Consider the following 23,901-nt stretch of genomic DNA (forward strand, 5'->3'; position numbering starts at 1 on the left):
CCTGATTTGAGTCCTTAGCACACCCGATGACTGAGGGGATCATTCGACCCAGCTGTCTGCCCCTCGACCACAGCTAAATTCAGGTGGGTTGCCCCTGGAGAGGGAGCATGCGGTGTCCACTAGCACTATCGCGGTGCCTTACTGACTTTTTTAATTAATTATTTTTTTCAGAGTACCCAATTCTTTTATTTTCCAATTAAATGACAAGGTTGTTGGTTTAGCTCAGTGGGCTAGACAGCTGGTTTGTGATGCAGAACAAGGTCAGCAGCGCGGGTTCAATTGCCGTACCAGCTGAGAATTCTGAATTCTCTCTCTGTGTACCCGAACAGGTGCCGGAATGTGGTGACTAGGGGCTGTTCACGTCTTTGCAGCGTTAATGTAAGCCTGCTTGTGACAATAAAGATGAAATACATAAATAAATTAAGCATGGCCAACCCACCTACTCTGCACATCTTTAGGTTGTGGGGGTGAAACCTACGCAGACACAGGGAGAATGTGCAAACTCCACACGGACAAAGCTCCTGGATCTTTCCTCATGCCGGGTCAGGCTTCGGAGCACCCACATGTGCCCTCTCATGTCAATTGTCCTTGAGTTTGTCTAGCGGAGGATCAGTTGGGGAGAGTGTAGGCGGGAGTACAGCCAGGTCAGATAGTTGAGGAGTGGCATGTGTGGGACTGGAGTGGGAGCAGAGATGTGAGGAGCAGAGTTCAGACTAAGGTGGTGGCGGCTGGGGGGGCAGGGAGAGGAGAAGAGGGCCCCGTCACCTGTGGGAACCCGCGAGGTGACTGGCTGAGAGATCACCTTGGGGGTGCGAGGGGCGGGTGAGGGGTCGCAGTGAGAGACTGGAGGCGGCAAACCTACTCTGGCCGCATGAAAAAGGTCACTCATCCTGTCATTGCTGCTCCATCTTCCTCTGGAGAATGCTGGCCACCCAGGCGAGGGTGGAAAGCCTGCTGGTGGGCCGTCTCCCAGATTGCAGTTAAAGGACTGCCTGAATCTGCTACACAGCATCCAGGAGTCTGGTCAGGACTCCCTCCGTGAAACAGGGTGCTGGCATTCGTGCTACCATCCCCCTTGAATGAATCTGGAACAAGTGCTGGACGGTGCTGGGAAGCTTTTACATGGAGTTCCCCAGTATTTGCAGTGATTATGTTTCCCCTGGGCGAGTAAATCAGAGGGAGGGCTCCAAGAGCCTGGTGTGATTCTCGAGGGGGGAAAAAAAACTTTCTTTGAGAGGCGTAAGATTCCGTGAGCAATCCCGTCGACTCGGTCAATGAGATTCACTCCGTTTTTCTCGCCGGGACTGACACTTTGTCATTTTCTGATAAGGTTCTGCCCAATATTTCTGAACACAAACCAGCATGGAAGATTTACTTCTGGAAGTAGCTCAGTAGCATCCAATAAGAGATTATTAGATGTTTTGAATACTTAATTTACTGTAAATAATTAAAACGTTGCCATGGTTTAATGTTGTTGTGTTTTTGAACACTTAGGCCCAATATTATGGAGAGATTAGTATTGGAACTCCACCACAGACATTTGCTGTAGTGTTTGACACTGGCTCATCGAATCTCTGGGTGCCTTCATCCTACTGTGTCAGCGAGGCATGCCGTGAGTAAAACCAGAGTTACATTGATTCGTATTCTGTCAAAACAAATGATTCTATCTGATTTAAAACAAAAATGTGTAGAGTTGTGTATGTTGCAGGTTTCAAACCAACAGCATATATGGCAACCCTGCTTTTCTTTTCATTATTATAGCAACAAATCTGGATTCTGTTTGGTCAGTCTGGAGCTTCACTGAGCAATGCTTGTCAGCATATACATTCCACCTTCATGTAGGTCCATACTTGTTTGTTTCTTTAGACTACCTGGTTAGAGCCCTTCAGCTCCATGAACCAGTTCTGCTATTCAATTAGATCATTTTGCTGCCTAGGCTCTGTAACCATTGATAATCTCGCCTAACAAAGAAAAATATCCCAACCCCAGTGTTTGAAACTTTATATTGAGAATCTGGGTTCGGAAATTGTGGATGGAAATAAAACCCAAAAATGGCCTCAACCACCTTCCCCCTCTTACGTGTTGGTGCATTAAAGTGACTGTATTGCCCTAAGCCTTCCTAAAATCAACAAATCCTGATGTTGGGGAAGATGCTAAATGTGAATATAATTAAACAACTTACTCATGTTTCCCACTCGAGTCCAATATCTTGTTTATGCTCAGACTGTTAAAATTCAGGCTCAACATTTGAATTCTAAGAGATTAGTGAAGCTGCGCTGTTGAATACAGCAAGTGACTTTCATGTACTGTTTATTTAAATACACATGTTGGGCGTTGCTTATGCTATTGGTGGGATGTATGCACAAAAATGTATTTTTTTATTAGTAGTAGGATAAGCTACAAGAAGAGCGTATATGTGAAGATTTGTGCATTGTTCCCTTTCATTGTTGATAAACCCACTTACACCTGAGTCAACAATAGCATGGAACTAATCTTGAAGTCATAATTTATAAGGAGGGAAATTTAAATGAACTGGTTTGGGCAGGCATGTAACCTCTGTCTCTATATCCTAATCTTATTTTGATATACTTTTAAAAAATACTGTATTGTTTAAAATAGAATTGTTGTAAATTAGAAATATGCAAGCTGCAGCAAGCATATTCTGATGAATTGTAAAAGTATTTTGAAAAATTCTTTGCAGATTTTTGACTTGGGCAAATGTAACATCTTTGAAAAATTTAGAGTTCCCAATTCATTTTTTCTTCCAATTAAGGGGCAATTTAGTGCAACCAATCCACCTAGCCTGTACATCTTTTTTAAAATAAATTTAGAGTACCCAATTATTATTATTTTTTTTCCAATTAAGCGACAATTCAGCGTGGCCAATCCACCTAACCTGCACATCTTTGGGTTGTGAGGGTGAAACCCACGCAGACACGTGGAGAATGTGCAAACTCCACACGGGCAGTGACCCAGGGCCAGGATTCGAACCCTGGTCCTCAGCTCCACAGTCCCAGTGCTATCCACTGTGCCACCTGCACATCTTTGGGTTGTGGAGGTGAAACTCACGCAGATACAGAGACTGTGCAAATTCCACACGGAGAGTGACCCGGGGCTGGGATTGAATCCAGGTACTCGGTACCCTGAGACAGCAGTGCTCACCACTGCACCACCGTGCCACCCCTGGGGCCAGCCAAAAGTGAATGTTTCTTTAATTAACAATTCCCCTAAATTTCTTCCCTTTTGAAAGTTCTCATTTATCCTGGTGGAATGTTCTAGCAGTGCAAACAGGCCTCCAGGACCTTAGCTAAGGGAGCATCTTTCAGCTTTTATGAGTGTTCGCCTGAACACCGATTTTTGACAGACAAGGCATTGTGGATGGCATCATAGCTGAGTCCAGTTCTTTCCTCGCTCTATGTCTATGCACATCCACTTTCCAGCAGCAAACACTGGATAATTATCAAAGGTGATAGCCCTGGCTGCTATTTTTCCTCTTTCTCAGCTCAACACTGTGGTGGTATGTATTAGGGGTCATGTGGGACTGTGAAGCCGTGATGCTATTGGCTGACAGATCCCGGATCCTGGTTGGCTGCTGACTCCTGGCTCCGCCCTGAAGGCGGAGTATAAGAACCCGAGCTTCTCCCCGCCGCTTCATTCTGTTGCTGAACTGCTGGGGACAAGTCTCGCTTAATAAAGCCTCAATCGACTTCATCACTTCTCGTCTCTCTCGTAAGTCATTGTGCGCTACAATATTAAGGTTAATTGTAGTATCTCTACTGCCGTCCTGGCTGAGATCAGCTGACTGGCCAATAGCATCATCAAACAGGACTGCAATTGTCAGTTTTCAGGCTAGAAATACTAATCTACAAATTATAATTGTTTCTTGTTTTCTTTTTATAGAACTACATCAACGCTTTCAATCATTTTTCTCATCATCATATTCTCCCAGAGGAAACTCTTTTACCATACGATATGGCACGGGGCAACTTATGGGAGTGTTAGGTAAAGATAAAGTCACAGTAAGTTTGATTAAAACTGTTATTAACTTGTAAAGAAACTCCGTAATTACAACAGGAGATGAGGCACAGTTTGAGTGAGCCCTGTACATGCAAATTAACAGAGTGACCCAAATGGGCCAAGTGTCTTTTCTTATTTCTACATCTTTGTCATCGTCAATTAACAGGTTTTTATTTAAAATAAATCTAAACTGGAGAATGTGAACTGTTAGATAATTGAAACATATCTCCAGTTCTTTCACAGCTGTACTTAATTAATGTACTTATTTCATAAATGACGTTAAATTTCTTTGCTGTCATATGTCAAAATGTTTTTCGTTCAGAATGAAATGAAATGAAAGTCACCACAGTCCTCGAGGAACGTAGGCTGCTTTCCCCTTTTCAGAGAGAGCTGACTGGTGGTGATTTAACCTGGGGGTCACCACACTTCAGATGAGGGGCAAGATTGAGAAGATGGGACTTCTTGGATAACCTCAGCCGGTACAGGAATTAAACCCGCTCTGTTGGCATCGCTCCGCATCCTGAACCAGCCGTCCAGCCAACTAAGCTAATCATTTAGAGTATCACTGCTTTGACAAAGAGTCATTCAGATTCAATACGTTAGCTCCATTCTCTCTCCTCAGATTGATGTGTTGGGTAGACTGGGTCGATGTGGCTGCACTTGATGCAGTGTAGCGAGAGACAGACCTCCAACACTTGATAAGATGCAACTCGATTTTATTTAACATCTAAACTATTATACATGTTCAACTGTGGGTTGACACTATGCTGATTTGACTGGAGACCTGATACTAGCCTAACCTAGCTACCACATGGTGTTTGCACTGGCCAGCTCACTAACTCTGACTGTCCCAGAGGCAGGGTCCCGAGAGAGCAGGAAAACTGATGCCCTCTGGCTTTATAGTGGTCATGTCTGGTGATTGGCTACTCTGTTCTGTGTGCTTACTGGTCATCCTGTGTGTCAATCACTGTCTGCACTCCATTATATACATAGATGTATATTATGACATCTCCCCCCCTTTTTTGTTTTTTGTTTTGTACTGTGTGATTTGAGATAATAAATATTAAGGTGCATGTGCGTGTGGATGTATATATGTGCATGACTATATACAGAATGTGCTAAAATGTCCTTATGTACATAGGAAGGTGTCGCTTGTGCAGATATAATGGTAAAAAACGATATTTACAGAGGTCAAAACGATAAGGTAACACAGTTGTGCAAACGTTCAGTCTATAAGTTTAGTCTCTGCGGCGGGCGACAAATTCTGGTTGACCGTCTCAAGGGTGGATCAGGGGCCGCCTGCACTTGGATAGGCGGGTCCGCCGCCAATGTGGTGGTCACAGAGGTCGGCAGGATTGCTGGTAGATCGGTGGCCTCGTGGTAGGGCACGTCCAGAGGAAGCATTGTGTGAGGCGGGACATCATGGTTGGGTGGCAGGCGTGGAACTCGGTGCAGCGCCCGTCTGTTGCGTAGTAGGAAGGAGCCATCAGCCATGCGGACGAGGAACGATCTCGGAGCCACTTGCTTGACCACCACAGCTGTGGCGTACCAGCCGCCGTCAGGCAACTGCACACGAACACGATCAGTTGGGACCAGCTCGGGGAGATCTGTGGCATGAGCGTCGTATGCTGATTTCTGTTAGGCCCAAGACTGCTGCATCTTTTGTATGACCGTGAGATGGTCAAGGTCTGGAACATGGATGGCCGGAACAGTGGTTCGCAGAGTGCGGTTCATGAGCATCTGCGCGGGAGACAACCCAGTGTACAGCGGGGATGCTCTGTATGCCAGCAGCGCCAGGTTGAAGTCGGAGCCTGAGTCAGCAGCCTTGCATAGTAATCTCTTGACGATATGGACACCTTTTTCGGCCTTCCCGTTTGACTGCGGGTAGTGGGGGCTGGAGGTTACGTGACAAAAGTTGTATAGGTGGACAAAATCAGACCATTCCTGGCTGTAAAAACAGGGACCGTTGTCACTCATCACCGTGAGCGGTATTCCATGCCTGGCAAACGTTTCTTTGCATGTATTAATTACCGCCTTCGACGTGAGGTCGGACAGTTTCACCACTTCTGGGTAATTGGAGAAGTAGTCGACCAGGAGGACATAGTCACGCCCGTTGGCGTGGAAAAGGTCGACACCGACTTTGGACCATGGGGAGGTCACTATCTCATGTTGCTGCAGAGTTTCTTTGGGTTGAGCTGGCTGAAATTCCTGACATGTGGGGCAGTTGAGGACCGTGTTAGCAACGTCCTGGCTGATGCCCGGCCAATAGACTGTCTCTCGAGCTCTGCGTTGACATTTCTCGACCCCCAGGTGACCCTCATAGAGTTGGCCGAGCACCATAGCTCACATGCTCTGCAGAATCAGAATCCTATCAAGCTTCATGAGGATGCCGTCCACCACCATCAGGTCGTTCTTGACATTGTAAAACTGGGCCACTGTCCCTTCTGCCAGCCATTCGTGAGGCGCTGCATCACACGCTGTAGCAGAGGATCCTTGGCCGTTTCCTCACGAATTTGAATGACCCTCTCATCAGTGGCCGGAAGGTTGGAGGCACACAATTGCACCTGCGCATCGATTTGGCAGACAAAGTCAGTTTGTTCACACGGTGTGGTGATACACCTGGAAAGGGCATCTGCAATAATGAGTTCTTTGCCTGGCATGTTCAGAGTCATAGCGGCGTAGCTTGAGAGGGATTCGTTGTAACCGAGGCGTCATGTCATTCAAATCCTTCTGTATTATGTGGACTAATGGCCCGTGGTCCGCTTCAACCGTGAATTTTGGGAGGCCATACACATAGTCGTGAAATTTGTCGATTCCCGTTAGGAGGCCCAGGCATTCCTTCTCAATCTGAGTGTAACGTCGCTCAGTGGGCGTCATGGCTCTGGAGACATACACAACTGGGGCCCATGAGGAGGAGTCATCCTGTTGGAGGAGCACCGCCCTAATACCGTCCTGGCTCGCGACAGTGGATATTTTGGTCTCTTTGGTAAGGTCGAAGAACGCCAGAACCTGTGGTGAGTTTTGCCCTCAGCTCACACCATTCGTTCTCATGAGCGGGCAGCCACTGGAATTCCCTCGACTTTTTGATGAGATGGCGGAGGGCTGTGGTGTGTGCCGCCTGAACTTCCCTAGGAAGTTGACCATCCCTAGAAAGCGGAGAACCACCTTCTTGTCCTATCATAGAATTTACAGTGTAGAAGGAGGCCAATTGGCCCATCAAGTCTGCACCAGCTCTTGGAAAGAGCACCCTACCCAAGGTCAACACCTCCATCCTATCCCCATAACCCAGTAACCCCACCCAACACTAAGGGCAATTTTGGACACTAAGGGCAATTTATCATGGCCAATCCACCTAACCTGCACATCTCCGGACTGTGGGAGGAAACCGGAGCACCCGGAGGAAACCCACGCACACACTGGGAGGATGTGCAGACTCCACACAGACAGTGACCCAAGCCAGAATCGAACCTGGGACCCTGGAACTGTGAAGCAATTGTGCTATCCACAATGCTACCGTGCTGCCCCGTGCTGTCCTCTGGGGTCCTCATGGCATTGATCGCCGACACCTTGTCAGCATCTGGGCACACGACTTGCTGCGAGATGTGGTCACCAAGGAATTTGATTTCTGATTGACCGAACGAGCACTTGGCTCTGTTGAGTCGGAGGCCATGCTCATGGATTCTGTGGAATACCTGCTTGAGGCGATCGATGTGTTCTTGAGGAGTTGTGGACCAGATTATGACATCGTCAACATACACTCGCACCCCCTCGATACCCTCCATCATCTGTTCCACGATGCGGTGAAATACCTCTGAGACGGAGATGACGCCAAAAGGCATCCGGTTGTTGCAGTAGTGACCGAACGGGGTATTGAATGTGCACAGCTTGCGACTGGATGCATCCAGCTGTATTTGTCAGAACTTTTTGGAGGCATCCAGCTTCATAAAGAGTTTGGCATGAACCATCTCGCTGGTCAACTCCTCTCGATTTGGTATCGGGTAATGTTCCCTCATGATGTTTCGGTTTAAATCCTTGGGGTCGATGCAGATTCGAAGCTCCCCTGACGGCTTCTTGACGCAGACCATGGAGCTGACCCAGTCCGTGGGTTCTGTGACCTTTGATATGATGCCCTGGTCCTGGGGGTCCTATAACTGCTGCTTGAGGCGGTCCTTGAGGGGTGCCCACACCTGACATGTGCGTGGATCACAGGGGTGGCGTTTGGTTTGAGCAGGATTTTGTATCAGTATGGGAGTGTGCCCATTCCGTCGAACACGCTGTGGTACTGCATGATGATGCCATCAATTTCAGCCTGGAAGTTCTCATCAGGTGAGGCCGTTGCCTGTGAGGATGACATGGTGTGGACTCGCTGAACCAAGTTCAGGAGTTTGCAGGCCTGAGCACCGAGCAGGGATGCTCTGTCAGGTCCCACAATCTCAAATCGCAGTGTCGCTTTGAATGACTTATTGGAAACTCCGAGTTGGCATGAGCCACTGGCAGATATGGCATTGTCATTGTAGTCAAGGAGCTGGCAGGCCGGTGGAAGAATGCTTGATTGACGCGGATGGTGTCGAGATCGGATTTGGAGATGAGGTTCGCCGATGCGCCGGTGTCCAGTTTGAACAGGATGCGAGCCTTGTTAACTGTGAGGACAGCACACCACTCGTCGTCGGGATCCACGCTGAGGATCGGGAGGTGCTTCGCTGTCTTGGAGAAAGGCAGCTTATGCTTTGTAATGATGCCCACCCGGTATGGAGATTTGAGGTATGCATCATCAGGGTCTGTTGGGCTGTCGGGGTCGGAGTCTGGCATGGCCTGCTGTTTGAACAGACGCTTCTGCGCCGCGGCTGGGATCGCTGGATGCTGGGCAGTGGAGCAGATCTGCAAAGGGCTGTGTACTGCCCAAGCTTGCCACACTGCCGCTTTAAATGGGTGGAGCCACAATTCGGACACGTCATGACGCCAAAGTCAGCGCGTTCCGTGCGCCATCGCGCATGCGCAGTGCGGTCAAATGACGTCTGCACTTGCGCAGTCTGGTCGTTGGTCTCGCCGTCCCCTCGGTCGTGGCGCGCATGCGCAGGGCCCCGGGAAAAGCACGCTGAATGACCACTCTCGTCGATACTTAGGCCCTGCATTTGTCCGATGGCCTGCACCCGTTCTGCCTTGTGGGAGGTTATCTTTGCCGTTTCTGCCGCCCTGATGTGGGAGTACCGATTGTTAGCATGTTCGTGGAGAACGCACGTTTCGATGGCAATGATGAGGGTGAGCTGCCTGACTTTCAGGAGCTGCTGGCGAAGGGAATCGGAGTGGACCCCGAAAACGATCTGATCCCGGATCATGGAATCAGTGGTCGAGTGAACTGCGCGAGGATGCGGAGATGGGTCAGAAAGGATTGAAAAGGTTCATCCTTACCCTGAAGCTTCTGTTCGAAAAAGTACCGTTCAAAGCTCTCATTCACCTCAATGTCGCAGTGGCTGTCGGACTTCAGTAGGACTGTTTTAAATTTTGTCTTGTCTTCGCCTTCAGCGAATGTAAGGGAGTTGTAGATGTGGATGGCTTGGTCCCCGGCTGTGGAGAGAAATTGTGCGATCTTCCTGGCGTCCGATGCGGCCTCGAGGTCGGTGGCTTCTAGATAGAGTTGGAACTTTTGTTTGAAGATCTTCCAATTTGCACCGAGGTTGCCGGCGATGCGGAGCTACGGAGGAGGGTGGACGTTTTCCATGTCACCGGATGGCTGTTTGCTGGTCAACGCTGATTCCCTCAAGGTAGGTCCGCCTGTTTGCCGGTCAACGCTGATTCACTCAAGGTAGGTCCGTCAATTTTCAGCATCACTCACTGGTATGTTGTGTTGGGTAGGCTGGGTCGATGTGGACTGCACTTGATGCAGTGTAGCAAGAGACAGACCTCCAACACTTGATAAGATGCAACTCGATTTTATTTAACATCTAAACTATTATACATGTTCAACTGTGGGTTGACACTATGCTGACTTGACTGGAAACCTGATACTAGCCTAACCAGACTTACTAGCTACCACATGGTGCTTGCACTGGCCAGCTCACTAACTCTGACTGTCCCAGAGGCTGGGTCCCGAGAGAGCGGGAAAACTGGTTTATTGTGGTCCTGCCTGGTGATTGGTTGCTCTGTTCTGTGCGCTTACTGGTCATCCTTGTGTCAATCACTGCCTGTCTGCACTCCATTATATACATAGATGTATATTATGACACAGATGTTGTCAGATCTGCTGAGATTGTCCAGCATTTTCTGTCAGAGTATCATAACCCTCAACAATAAATTAACTTTTGAATCATTGCAGATTCCCAGAAACTTCTATACAGGTAATTAGAAGGGTATACTGATTGAATATAAAAAACCCTTGCTTTTAGAGTTCTTGCCTCTGCAGAGAAGGAACAATCAATACTATAATGCTTTGAACATGCAGAGTGCTGCATTGCATGACAGTCAAGAAAATTACCCGAAAGAAACAAACATTCTGATTAGTGTTATTTCATGGCAATGCATATTTGCACGAGTTCCAGGAAGTCTCACTAATCCACTTTCATTTCTGAATTTCATTCAACTTTATTTATTACCTGTACCTTTTCTGTCTCCCTTTGTTTTTCTTGTTTATGCCTCCCTTCCTCATTTATTGACTTACTTATCATAACTCCACCTACTTCATCACAATGTATTTTATTTTACTGTTCAAGTTCAACACGATGATTGTCTGATGCCACAATGCCTCTTACTAGTCACACTGTTGCTGCCATGTATTCTGTGGTGAGTCTGGACATTATTCTGCATATAAACTGAAAATTGCATCAAGGCCAATTAAATAAATACCAAGATGGAATTTTCAATCAACTTCACCAAAATATATTTTTATTTAAATAATTTTTTAGTATGGTGGTTACTTCAAATTATTATAGAGATGCAATAATTTTCAAACTGTGGTTCTCTTAATGATTTTTTTTCAGACTCCAACAACACATCATTAAAAGCATGTAATATAAGAAATAAGATTCATGTAACATACATGACTTGAAGGTGAAAATACCTATCAATTTTCATGATTTAAATCTTTGTATTTGTTGGATTTCAGCCTGACAATGACACATCTGTTATTGTTTCTTTCCATGTTTTACAGATTGGAAACATTACTGTAAATGGACAGGAATTTGGGGAATCTGTCTATGAGCCAGGTTCGACATTTACTCTCGCACATTTTGATGGTATTTTAGGTCTAGGATATCCTTCTTTAGCTGAAGGTGGAGCCATTCCTGTGTTTGACAGAATGATGTACCAGAATCTGTTGGAAGAACCTATATTTTCTGTCCTAATAAACAGGTTTGTTTTACAGCATCTACATCTTATAAAAACAAATCCTGTTTTGTAATGCAATAATCTTTACCTTAAAAAAAATTAACAAAAATTGCACATGCTACCAAATTAGCTGAAGAATATGACAGTAAAAGCAAGAAGTTACCTAAAATCACCTTCGCGGGTGGGGATTGTTGGTTAGCTCAGTTAGCTGGATAGCTGGTTCATGATGTAGAGTCACACCAATAGCACAGTTTCAGTTCCTGGACCGACTGAGGTTATGCATGAAGACCCCACCTTCTCGACTTTGTCCCTCACCTGAGGTGTTATGACCCTCAGGTTACATCACCACCAGTTAGTTCTCTCTCAAAGGGGAGAGCAGTCTCTGGGACTGTAGCTTTATTTACATCACCTGGTGGCCAGAACCTGTGACTTCAAGTTGAAAGTGAAGTCTTGAATCTCCCATTATAGGCCATTGTGGTAGGCTGCAAGTGGTAGGTCATCATCATTTCTAATGTTTACATTTACAACAGCTTTTCAGGGTAACATGCATAGAAGCAAAATGGAAAAGTAAGATCCAGTATTCCTGATAACTTTGGTAAATTGGTCCATTTCAAAGTAAATATATTCTTTAGGTTTCGCCAACATTATTTATGTAAAAGTGATAGGAATGACATTATATAGGAATGTAAACATTAGCTGTGCTCAATAGTCATTCATGGATTGTATGGAATGTCTTCCAAAAACTGATTAATAGACATCAGAGTTTTTTTCTGTCCATTCACGCTAATATAGTTGTTTGGTATTTGAGTATTGCTGAAAAGAGACATACTGTTGAAATTTATCGTCTTCCACACATCAGGACAGATTCGCAAGAACCAATTCTAAAGGAAACAACAATTTATACTGCATGAGAAGAGAGTGCTGTTTGGCTGGCAAATGGACCCTCATTGGTTTAGGCATTGTCATGGAAAATGTACCATGGCACAGTTAACTGCCAAGCTTATGGTTAAATTCAAAACAAGCCGGTAAACCTTGACTGGTTAAGGCATTGTCATGGGATATGAACCAGCGAATGACTCCGAACAGCATCAACTTAAAACATAGAGTCCATTATTAGATGTCATTCTGTGATTGGATGACATTTGCTAAACAATCCTGATTATGCTAAGAATCTATAATTATCATAGAATTGGTTCGAATTTAAACAAATGCTTGGCAGTTAACTGTGCCCTGATGCATTCTCCATGGCATTGCCTCTATGGTATTATTTGGAGTTGCCTTGGGTATATGCAAATGCATGTTTTGCTGTCATTTGTAGAAATCATCAAGAATAGCCATGGAATATTGCCTCTACTAATCAGACTCCACTTGCCAACCACACAGCACTCTCTTCTCATGCAGTCTAAATTATTGTTCTCTTTAGAATTGACATTCTTGGAAATCTGACCTGTTGGCTGCAAGATGGAAAGCTTCGACAGCATGATTCTTTTTTCAGCAATACTCAGAATAACATTCCATGGCTATTCTGGATGATTTCTACAAATGACAGCAAAACATGCATTTGCATGTACCGAAGGCAGCTCCAAAAGGTATCTGACAGGGAGGAGGTTCACCTGCAGGCAATCCTAACAGCACCTGTGTATGCATCATGATCCTGAAGTTACAGACAAACAGCCAGAAGAGGAATCAATGCAACATGATCAGAATTACATTGATGTGTTCTTATGGATCCTAAACTGCTAAATATCTCTGCAAGGCAACAAATTATTAATCTGCAATGTTGAATAATGATATTTTTTTCTCTCAATAAATTATATATTGGGAAATAATACCAGTGATCCCCTTTGGTTGATGGTTGCAATTTATTTTCCTAGTCCTAAGCTACCTCTTCTCCAAATTTAACCTTAAATTTCTACATTGGCAAGTTGTGTTTCCCCAAACCAAGCTAATCCTATCTTCATTGCTGGTAATGGTATTGGAAAAATGGTGCACAATGCATACCAATTAAACTCTTATTCTTAATTAAAACCAAATAATTGTGCAATAATGCGGAAGTGAGAGGGACCACAAGTGCAATGAAAATGAGAGAAGCACAAGTTTCTGAACTGAACTATAATGCAAGTTCAAATCATGCTAATGTAGAAATTCTGTACTTTCAATTTGCACATGAAGCTTTTTTAAAAAAAAATTCTACACTAAACCCATAATTTCTTTTTCTAGAGAAGCTGATAGTGAAAATGGTGGCGAATTGTTCCTGGGAGGCATCGACCATTCACGCTACACAGGCTCAATTAATTGGGTCAGTGTCTCCCAGAAGGGTTACTGGCAAATAGAAGTACAAAAGTAAGTGACTGTGAAAGCACAATACCATAAATAATCTGTAAGGTCCTCATCAATGTGGTACAATTGTGGAGAGTGTGTAGTTATTGTTTAGTTGATACATATTGATAGTACCTGGAAACTTCCACAATTATTGTTACGGAAGGTCATTTAACAGTTTTGACCCCTTCCCCCCAGGGCTACTCATAGCCTCTATGCCAACCCATACACTCAACCTATCCCCATAGCCCCTGTATTACTTGGTGCCAACTCATGCCAGCCCATGCCCCCATTCATCCTCCTTTGCTCTTATGCCTATCATGTCAAATCACCTAGTTTCCACTGTGGGCAAGGATCCATGCTGAGATTAAAGAAAATTACATTCCATGTGTCTGTTGCAGACATTAAAAAATACCAATTTATAAAAACCATTTACTATGTATACATTCCTTCAACTACATTATCCCTTATAATAACAAATGTTTCTAATTGCATAATCCCTCATTAAAAATGCATTGGCATTAATTATTCCACTTCAAAGGGTCCATAACCATTAGAGCTGTCAATAAAACTGAAATGGCAGGCACACGTCTGTGATAATGGATTGTTGTAAAATCCGTCATCCCGCAGTAATATAGTAATGGCTAGGTCAACAGAGTGAAATAGCAAGCAATCTTTTTTTCCAACACTCCAGACTTTTTGTTCCCAAAAGGGCAGGAATTTTAAATGTCTTGACAGCTCCTATTCACAGTTCATCTTGACATCTTAAACTGTTATTTTTGACCGCTCCTCTTGGCTTCACAGTGCCAGGGACCCAGGTTCGATTCCCAGCTTGGGTCATTGCGCACAGTCTACATGTTCTCCCTGTGTCTGCGTGGGCTTCCTATTGGTGCTCCGGTTTCCTCCCAGAAAGAGGTGCTTGTTAGGTGAATTAGACATTCCGAATTCTCCCTCGGTGTACCCGAACAGGTGGCGACTAGGGGATTTTCACAGTAACTTCATTGCAGTGTTAATGTAAACCTGCTTGTGACACTAATAAAGATTATTATTATGTTCACCTTGACACTTCTGACAGTTGTTTTTTACAGCTTCCTTTTTTCACCATAAATTTAGAGTAACCAATTCTTTTTTTTCTAATTCAGGGGCAATTTAGGGTGGCCAATCCACCTACCCTCCACATCTTTAGGGTTCTGGGGGTGAGACCCATGCAGACACGAGGAAAACATGCAAACTCCACATGGACAGTGACCCGGGGCCTGGATCAAACCGGGTCCTTGGTGCTGCGAGGCAGCAGTGCTAACCACTTCGCAACTGTGCCACCTTTTTTGACAGCTTCCTTTGACAGTTTATCTTGATACTTTTGACCATTATTTTTGACAGCTCCTCTTGACAGATAGCCGCGACACGTTTAACAGTTGTTTTGATAGTTCCAATAAGCTTCACAGTTACAATGAGTTTGTACACTTTTTATGCACATTCATGCCTAATTTTAATAATCCCAAATGGCACCATACCTTTCACAAACGGTACTTGACTCCCCCAAAGTGATTCCAAGACTATATCCAAAGGGTATCTTTCCTCTCCTAATGGGTACCCTGGTTGTCCAAATAAACCCACAAAGTTCAGGCCTTCTCCTACCAGATCTAATCTATGTATGTTGGATTTCAGACACCTCTCCCTCCAAAAGTGAGAGTGGAGGCAGCTGCTGATTTCTATGGCTAGCTGACTCTGTTAAACAGGAATACACAAATTTGGCCCCAGGCCCATTCCCACCCCTGCTAAAATGGTAGGTGCTGCATTTGGGCTGAAACTTCTGTATATAAGCATCTTCCACCATTTTCACCATGACATGGAGGCTCTCCTTCATGGCAAAAAATCAGGCCCTAGTATCAGTATTGGTAACTATGAAATGACTGGATTGTCATGAATACCCACCTGGGCATTGACGTCCTTTAGGGAATGTGCTCTGCCATCCTTATCTGGTCAAGCCTACACATGACTCCAGCCCCACAGCAATATGGTTGACTTTGAACTGTTCTCTGAAATGACCAAGCAAGTCCACATCACCAGCTGTTTAAGTGCAATTTGGAATGGGCATTGAATACTGGCCTGACCAGTAATGCCTGCTTACGTGAATTCATAAAAAAAGCATTATAATGGCCAGAAATGGATATTTATTTTTGATAGTCAGCATATCTAAACATCTGAAGACAGGAAAGAAAGTGAGTTGAAACACAAATTGAAGATTTTCTTTTATATAGAAGATTGGGTGTGTCTACTACTGCAGTAAGATATACTTGCATCAGTAAAATTTTCTTAAGTGCAACTGCGTGCAATTGTAAATGCCTTCAATTTGATCCATCCTGAATGTGGAATGAAGAAATACTCTGGTGAAGTAACCAAATCATTGAAGCTGAGGTCTCAGTTACCGTTGCATCTCTAAGCAATATGTTTTTATTGAACAAATTAGGCAATGCAGCAATTTTTGGTCTGTACCATTTCCTGCCCAAAACAAATATTTTCCTCTGGGTATTGGCTCTGCCCATTGCTTTGAGTTGGGAAAGCATTATAGGCAGGATTTTAGTCCAGAGACATATTTCACACTTGGGGATTGTTTTGACTTCGGGAAACCTGGAGGAATGGGTTTCTTGAATGTCCTATAGTTTGGGAGCTCCTAATCAAACTTGCTATGGCAGTGATTTGGATGAGTTGATTGCGGTGGTGGGCACACCCATATCAAGGGGAAGGGGCAATGGTCAGATAGTGATCACGGAGAGGTCAGATGATTGTGTGGGAGGCAGAGGAGTCAAACTGTGGCGTGGTGGTTAACTGAGTGACTTGTTGGGTCTGATGGACATCAATGCTACTCCCCCTGGCCCTATGAGAGTGCTGTAAAGGCATTACCTTTTTTCACTTGTCAGGTCTCCTGAGGACTGGAAACTCAGCTGACACAAGTTAAAAATAGAATGACTGGTACAATGAAGGCAGAAACCTTCATTGTGACATTTGACTAATGGGTCACATGCTCCTCTTTCTACCTCCATTAAAACCAGAAATGGATAATTTTGAGGGAGGTTCCTATTTCTGATTTTTAAATTTTTAACCTCTAACATGATGTCAATTCACCCATTATTGGGAGTTGAGATTCAACCCTCTGATTCATAACAGTGCCAATTTAGAATCAGAAATCAAAATCTGTATCTGAATTTACAGCCATATTGAATGAGTAAAGATCTGTGCCAATGATTCAGGGATTACTTACGTTTTGCAATGATTTCTATCCAGTATAACATTTCGAAACACCGTGGTCTGTAGGAATGGGTGCTCTGCAATAGTTGACACTGGAACCTCTTTGATAGCTGGTCCTTACACCTCATTAAGAACAATGTTTCCTGATCATCCTGAAATGGAGCTTGGCATGGGAGAGGTATGAATTTTTAACTTGATGCTTGATCATATCCAGTTGATTTTACAAGACACAGGAATATATAGCTTCATGCTAAATTCTAATTGTTCATGCAAATCAATAGAAAACTTAAAAAATAAATCTAGAGTACCCAATTATGTTTTTCCAATTAAGGGGCAATTTAGCATGGCCCGTCCACATATCTACCTACACATCTTTGGGTTGTTGGGGTGAATCCCATGCAGACACGGGGAGAATGTGCAAACTCCACACGGACAGTGACCCAAGGCCGGGATCGAATGCCAGTCCTCAGCGCAGTAGGCAGCAATGCTAGCCACTGCACTAGAAATCAATAGAAAACTTAAGTGATGCTTGAAAAATATGATATTCTGCAAATGGAGAGTTACCATGTTTTGAAGTATAACAGAAACACCAGTCGTAAACATTTATCTGCACTTTAAGAACATTTGTATTTAAAGCATTTGGGAGATTTAAAATTAGATGGTGATATTAGTTATGAAATTAGGTATTTATCATTTCTCAGAATTTTGCTCTTGGGTACTTATTAACCGTGGCATCCTCAACAAATTTACTGATTGAATGATGATTTTTCAGGATACAATTAACCATTAATCAGTTTTCAGCGTCTTAGAGCGCCATTTAACAGAAACATTTCTCACTGCGGAGCCGGTTAATTCCTGGGAGGCCGTTGCACTCAACTTCAATCTTGCTGATGGGATCTAAATGAATGCCAATGAGGGTTAATGATAACGCTTGCCATATTTGGGCGTGATCCGGAATTCATCATTCCCGCTGTTTACCTGGCGCGCCCAGATCCGCGCGGGTGCAACATGGTGATTAAATCAGGCTCCTAATCAAATTCAATTGTTAGCAAACCAATTAATATTGTATTTCTGGATAAAATGCTCAATAATACATTTCAGGCTACTTAAAGGATGACAGCCATTGAAAGGAATATCAATATTTTTAAAAAAAATCATTTTATTAGCATTTCTCATATTTATAAACAATTGTATATATACACATCACATTTTTCTTACCTGCGTTAATTTACTTTATTGTACAGAGATGTTTATTTTATCTTCCATTTAATCAACCCTATATACATAGACCTCTGGATTGGTCTATGGTCCCTCCCCATCTCCCCCCCCCCCCCCCCCCCCCCCCCCCCGCCCCCCCTTGGCTTCAACTGCGTTTTGCTTTTGTTCTCAGGGGAAAGGGAGGGGGGTTACTCCCTCCCTCCTCTTTTATTTTGTGGTTTCTCCACCTTTCTTCCATCTTACCACCCCCCCCAACCCCCTGGGTTCCTCATCTATCTTGGTTTTTTATTCGTAACTTACTCCTCGTTGCTGGCCTCGAACAGGTTTTGGAACAGGCCGACAAACTGCCCCCAGTATCCAGGAAGCCTTCCTCCGACCTTCGGATGGCATATTTCATCTTCTCCAGGTGGAGAAATTCTGAAAGGTCAGCGAGCCAGTCTGCAGCTGTGGGTGGTGCTGCCGATCGCCAACCGAGCAGGATTCTCCGGCATGCGATTAGGGAAGCAAAAACAAAGGCATTAGCCCCCTTCCCCAAGTGTAGTTCTGTCTGCTCCGATACCCCGAAGATTGCCACTATCGGGCTTTGCTTCACCCTCACAATATTACCTATTCGCAATGGATCTGTGAAAATGTGCACTGCATTGTGTGAAATTGAGACATACAACTAGAAAGGTCATCATTGAGTTGATTTATTTCTGCTGTATTATAGTCTGTCAATTTATTATCAAAGTTTTTGCTGTTTGGTATAACAGAACTTAAAAAAAACCAGTACTCCTTGCTGTTTGTCATTAGACAACAAAAGTGGGCAATATCAACTACTTCCTTCATCTGAAGTTCCTGTTGTTTGTGGAATGTATTAATGATTCCATAATATTTACTAACATTTGAACAGAAAGTCGATTGGCTCCAGGATATAAAAACCATGCAAAAAGGCGTGGGTAAAAAACAGCAAATTAAATCAACCTCTCCTACCCTGGCATAATGTGATGTCTTCACCTCCCTACTTTCCTACCCATATTGACACATCCCCTCCTGGATGACGCAAGAGAGAAAAACAAATTATGGGACAATTTGGGAAGTGTCTCGGAATACCTTTCAGGCCCATGAAGGTTATTAAATAAGCTGTGGAAGATGATGGTTCCTGGGTATTACAATCCCCAAAGACCAACCTAATCTCTACATATCGATATGCTTGCCACTCCTAGGAACTTGTCCAGTGCAAGGAGCTAGCAGCAAATTGGCATTTTTGCATGTGGTAGAATTTTATTTCAGAGAGCAATGATTTTTTTCAAAAATAAGTGCTTCCTTGCATCTAACCCCATTCTATTTATAGTTCATATCTGTATCACCCTAACCCACCCAGCTTCAATATCCTATCCACTTGGATGGCCGGCATGGTAGCACAGTGGTTAGCACTGTTGCTTCACAGCTCCAGAGTTCCAGGTTCGATTCCAGGCTTGGGTCACTGCCTGTGCACGTTCTCCCCGTCTCTGCGTGGGTTTCCTCCGGGTGCTCCGGTTTACTCCCATAAGTCCCTAAAGACATGCTATTAGGTGTATTGGACATTCTAAATTCTCCCTCAATGTACCCGAACAGGCACTAGGGGATTTTCACAATAACCTTATTACAGTGTTTATGTAAGCCAACTTGTGACACTAATAAATATTATTATTATTATTATAAAGAAAAATTCTCCAGTACCCTTAACCACGTGCGTCATCACCAAGGATGTAGAGGGGGAAATATTTATTGCTTTATAATTAAAGATTCTGGCAATAAGCCCATCTTATAGAATCATAGAACTTACAGTGCAGAAGGAGGCCATTCGGCCCATCGAGTCTGCACCAGTCCTTGGAAAGAGCACCCTACCTAAGCCCACACCTCCACCCTATCCCCGTAACCCAGTAACCCCCCAACCTTTTTGGACACTAAGGGCAATTTAGCATAACTAATCCACCTAACCCGCACATCTTTGGACTGTGGGAGGAAACCGGAGCACCCAGAGGAAACCCACGCACACACGGGGCGAAAGTGCAAACTCCACAGAGACAGTGACCCAGCAGGGAATCGAACCTGGGACCCTGGAGCTGTGAAGCAACTGTGCTAACCACTCTGCTACCATGCCCCCCTCTTCCTGTATTATAACAGTTCTGCAGCATTGATTATTGATCTTCAATGTCCTGTGGACTGTAACCTTAGTTCCTTCTCCCATCAGCAGTTTTGAGCACAAACAACTTTAAACTGTGTACATGTGCTGGGGTTGTCCCTGCACAAGTAGGGTCTAAATTTGCTTGCCACCAATTATTTTAATCCCAGGTCCTTACATACACATGACCTTTGAGTCATCCATGAATTTGCAGCAGTTCTCCAGGCATCTTCCTCTATATTTCTGGATGAGAAAGATTTCTGCCAGATTCCTCTGCTGACTTGTCTGTTACAGAAACATTTACCAGTAAGAGCAACTTTCTGTTCTTACGGGAATGCATCAGTCCCGTACCCAACAAAAAATCTGACCACCGATTACACAGGACTTAAACTCATTTAGAACATAGAACAGTACAGCACAGTAAAGGCCCTTCGGCCCATGATTTTGTGCCGACCATTTATCCTAATCTAAGATCAACCTAACCTACACCCCTTCAATTTACTGCTGTTCATGTGCCTGTCCAAGAGTCGCTTAAATGTCCCTAATGACTCTGACTCCACCACCTCTGCTGGTAGCGCATTCCACGCACCCACCACTCTCTGTGTAAGAACCTACCTCTGACATCTCCCCTATACCTTCCTCCAATCACCTTAAAATTATGTCCCCTCATGCCATTTCCGCCCTGGGGAAAAGGCTCTGGCTATCCACTCTATCCATGCTTCTCATCATCTTGTACACCTCTATCAAGTCACCTCTCTTCCTTATTCGCTCCCTCTACATCCCTCTAGCTCCCTCAACATTCTTCATAAGACATGCCCTCCAGTCCAGGCAGTATCTTGGTAAATCTCCTCGGCACCCTCTCCAAAGCATCCACAACCTTCCTATAATGAGGCGACCAGAACTGGACACAATATTCCAAGTGTGGTCTAACCAGGATTTTATAAGGCTGCAGCAAAACCTCGCGGCTCTTAAACTCAATTCCCCTGATAATGAAAGCCAACACACGATACGCCTTCTTAACAACCCTATCAATGTTGGGTGGCAACTTTGAGGGATCTATGTACGTGGACTCCAAGATCCCTCTGTTCCTCACACTTCCAAGAATCCTGCCTTTAACCTGTATTCAGCATTCAAATTCAACCTTCCAAAATGAATCACTTCACATTTATCTAGGTTGAACTCCATCTGCCACTTCTCAACCCAGCTCTGCATCCTGTCAATGTCCTGTTGTAACCTGCAACAGCCCTCAACACTATCTACAACTCCACCAACCTTCGTGTCATCGGCAAACTTACTAATCCACCCTTCCACTTCCTCATCCAAGTCTTTTATAAAAAACACAAAGAGCAGAGATCCCAGAACAGATCCCTGCGGGACACCACTGGTCACCGACCTCCAGGCGGAATACTTTCCATCCACTACCACTCGCTGTCTTCTTTCGGTCAGCCAATTCTGTATCCAGACAGCCAAATTTCCCTGTATCCCATGCCCTCTAACTTTCTGAATGAGCCTACCATGGGGAAATGCCTTACTGAAATCCATATACATCACATCCACTGCGCGGCCTTCATCAATGTGTCTCGTCACATCCTCAAAGAATTCAATGAGGCTTGTGAGGCATGACCTGCCCGTCACAAAGCCATGCTGACTATCTTTAATCAAACTATGTTTTTCTAAATAATCATAAATCCTATCTCTCAGAATCCTTTCCAATATTTTGCTCACCACAGACGTAAGACTGACTGGTCTGTAATCCCCAGGGACTTCCCTATTCCAATTCTTGAACAGGGGAACAACATTTGCCTTCCTCCAATCATCCGGTAATACTCCAGTGGAGAGCGAGGACGCAAAGATCATCACCAATGGCGCAGAAATCTCCTCCCTCGCTTCCCGTAGTAACCTTGGGTATATGCCGTCAGGCCCAGGGGACTTATCTATCCTGATACTTTTCAAAATTTCCAGCACATCCTCCTTCTTACTATCAACATGTTCAAGTCTTTTAATCTGGTTCACGCTGTTCTCATGAGGAACAAGGTCTCTCTCTTTAGTGAATACAGAAGCAAAATATTCATTTAGCATTTCATTTAGCAGCCTTTTGTGTTTTGTCAAAAGCTTTTTGAAGATCAAGATAGATAATTTCAACTTAATTACCAACATTTACCAATACAAGCAGGGCCTGCAGCCCGATCTTTTTGGGATCAATAATTTCAGCCAGGATTATATCTGCATTCACTTTGATACTACGGTAAAAATATAGACAAATATATATTCTACGCAAAGCCATTTAAATAGTATGAAGATGTTTGAAGAGAACACTTTCACACACAACTTGTTTCTTAATTGTCAGATTATAGTAGATTGCAAAAAATTACCTGTGCTGCCAGATCTGACTTTCACTATAGGAGGGGTGGAATATACATTGGAAGCAGAAGACTACATTAAAAAGGTACGCCTTTCAAATGGAATAATTTTTTTCCATTGGAAAATATTAATATGAATACAAATTGTGCAGTTTCTTGTAACATTTTTAATATGACCTTTTGTTCTTCTATTATGCAAGTTTCAAGAAGAAAAGGCAGTGTGTCTATACGGAATCCAGGCAATAAATGTATATTCTTCTAAAGGACCTCTTTGGATTCTGGGAGATGTTTTTCTTGCAAAGTTCTACACCATTTTTGACCGGGGAAATGATAGAGTGGGATTTGCTAAATCTCGTCATTCATTGGACAGCCGTGAGAGCACAGAAGATTGAAACATCAGAAAGGGACTGTACCTATTTATTTTCAGTAAAATTGTTTTCAATGGTTCAGTACTATGTTTCGGATTGTTTTCACTGAAAAATTAGTAACCCTGTTTTACTGAAATAAAACCAATAAATTTAAACTCTCAGGTTATCAGAGACTGCATTCTATAGCTTAGATGCAAAAGACAATGCTGTAGCACTTACAACCACATTCAGCCAGAAATGCCAAGTGGATGAGCAATCTTGGTCTTCTCCTGAGGTCCTAGCATCACAGACGACAGGCTTCAAACAATTCTAATACATTCCAGGTGATATCAAGAAAAAGCTGAAGGCACTGGTGCAACAAAAGCTGTGGGCCCTGACAACATCCTGCCTGTAGTACTGAAGGCAAAACTAGCTGTGTCCCCGGCCAACTGCTCAGGTACAGTTACAAACTGGCATCTAGCCAACAATGTAGAAAATTGCCCAATTGTATCCTGTCAGCAAAAAGAAGGACAAATCCAATTCAGGCAGTTGCCATCCCATCAGTCTACCCTTAATTATCAGCGAATGGACAGTGTCACGACAGTGTTCTCAGGCAGCATTTACTCAGCAATAACCTGTTCACCGATGCTCAGTTTGGATTCCATCAGATTTACTCAGCTCCAGACCACATTATAGCCTTGGTCCAATCATGGACAAAAAAGCTGAATTCAAGAGAAGCCAAACATCCCACAAACACAAACATCTTCCAATTTTCCTGTTGCTAGGTATGACTCCAACCAGCTGAGAATTTTCCTTATCAAGGGCCATTCTCCCCTTGACGTTAAAGAGCATTACGATCACTGAATTCCCCTACATCGATATCCTTGGTGCTACCAATGACCAGAAAGTTAACTGAACAAGCCAT

General features: G+C 44.0%; 1 protein-coding gene across 1 annotated transcript in view; it reads left to right on the plus strand.

Moving 5' to 3' along the window:
• Nucleotides 1–23,152, plus strand: part of LOC140395968 (cathepsin E-B-like) — a 54,340-nt gene extending 31,188 nt beyond the window's left edge. The window contains exons 3-9 of the mRNA XM_072483995.1: nt 1,495–1,612; nt 3,901–4,019; nt 11,162–11,361; nt 13,558–13,680; nt 16,942–17,083; nt 22,527–22,715; nt 22,830–23,152. Coding sequence (XP_072340096.1) covers nt 1,495–1,612; nt 3,901–4,019; nt 11,162–11,361; nt 13,558–13,680; nt 16,942–17,083; nt 22,527–22,715; nt 22,830–23,021 — 1,083 coding nt within the window. The 3' untranslated portion in view covers nt 23,022–23,152. The remainder of the gene's footprint in view (nt 1–1,494; nt 1,613–3,900; nt 4,020–11,161; nt 11,362–13,557; nt 13,681–16,941; nt 17,084–22,526; nt 22,716–22,829) is intronic.
• Nucleotides 23,153–23,901: the final 749 nt, after the last annotated feature.

The sequence above is a fragment of the Scyliorhinus torazame genome, chromosome 19 (genome assembly GCF_047496885.1).
Source record: "Scyliorhinus torazame isolate Kashiwa2021f chromosome 19, sScyTor2.1, whole genome shotgun sequence".
Lineage (NCBI taxonomy): Eukaryota > Metazoa > Chordata > Chondrichthyes > Carcharhiniformes > Scyliorhinidae > Scyliorhinus > Scyliorhinus torazame.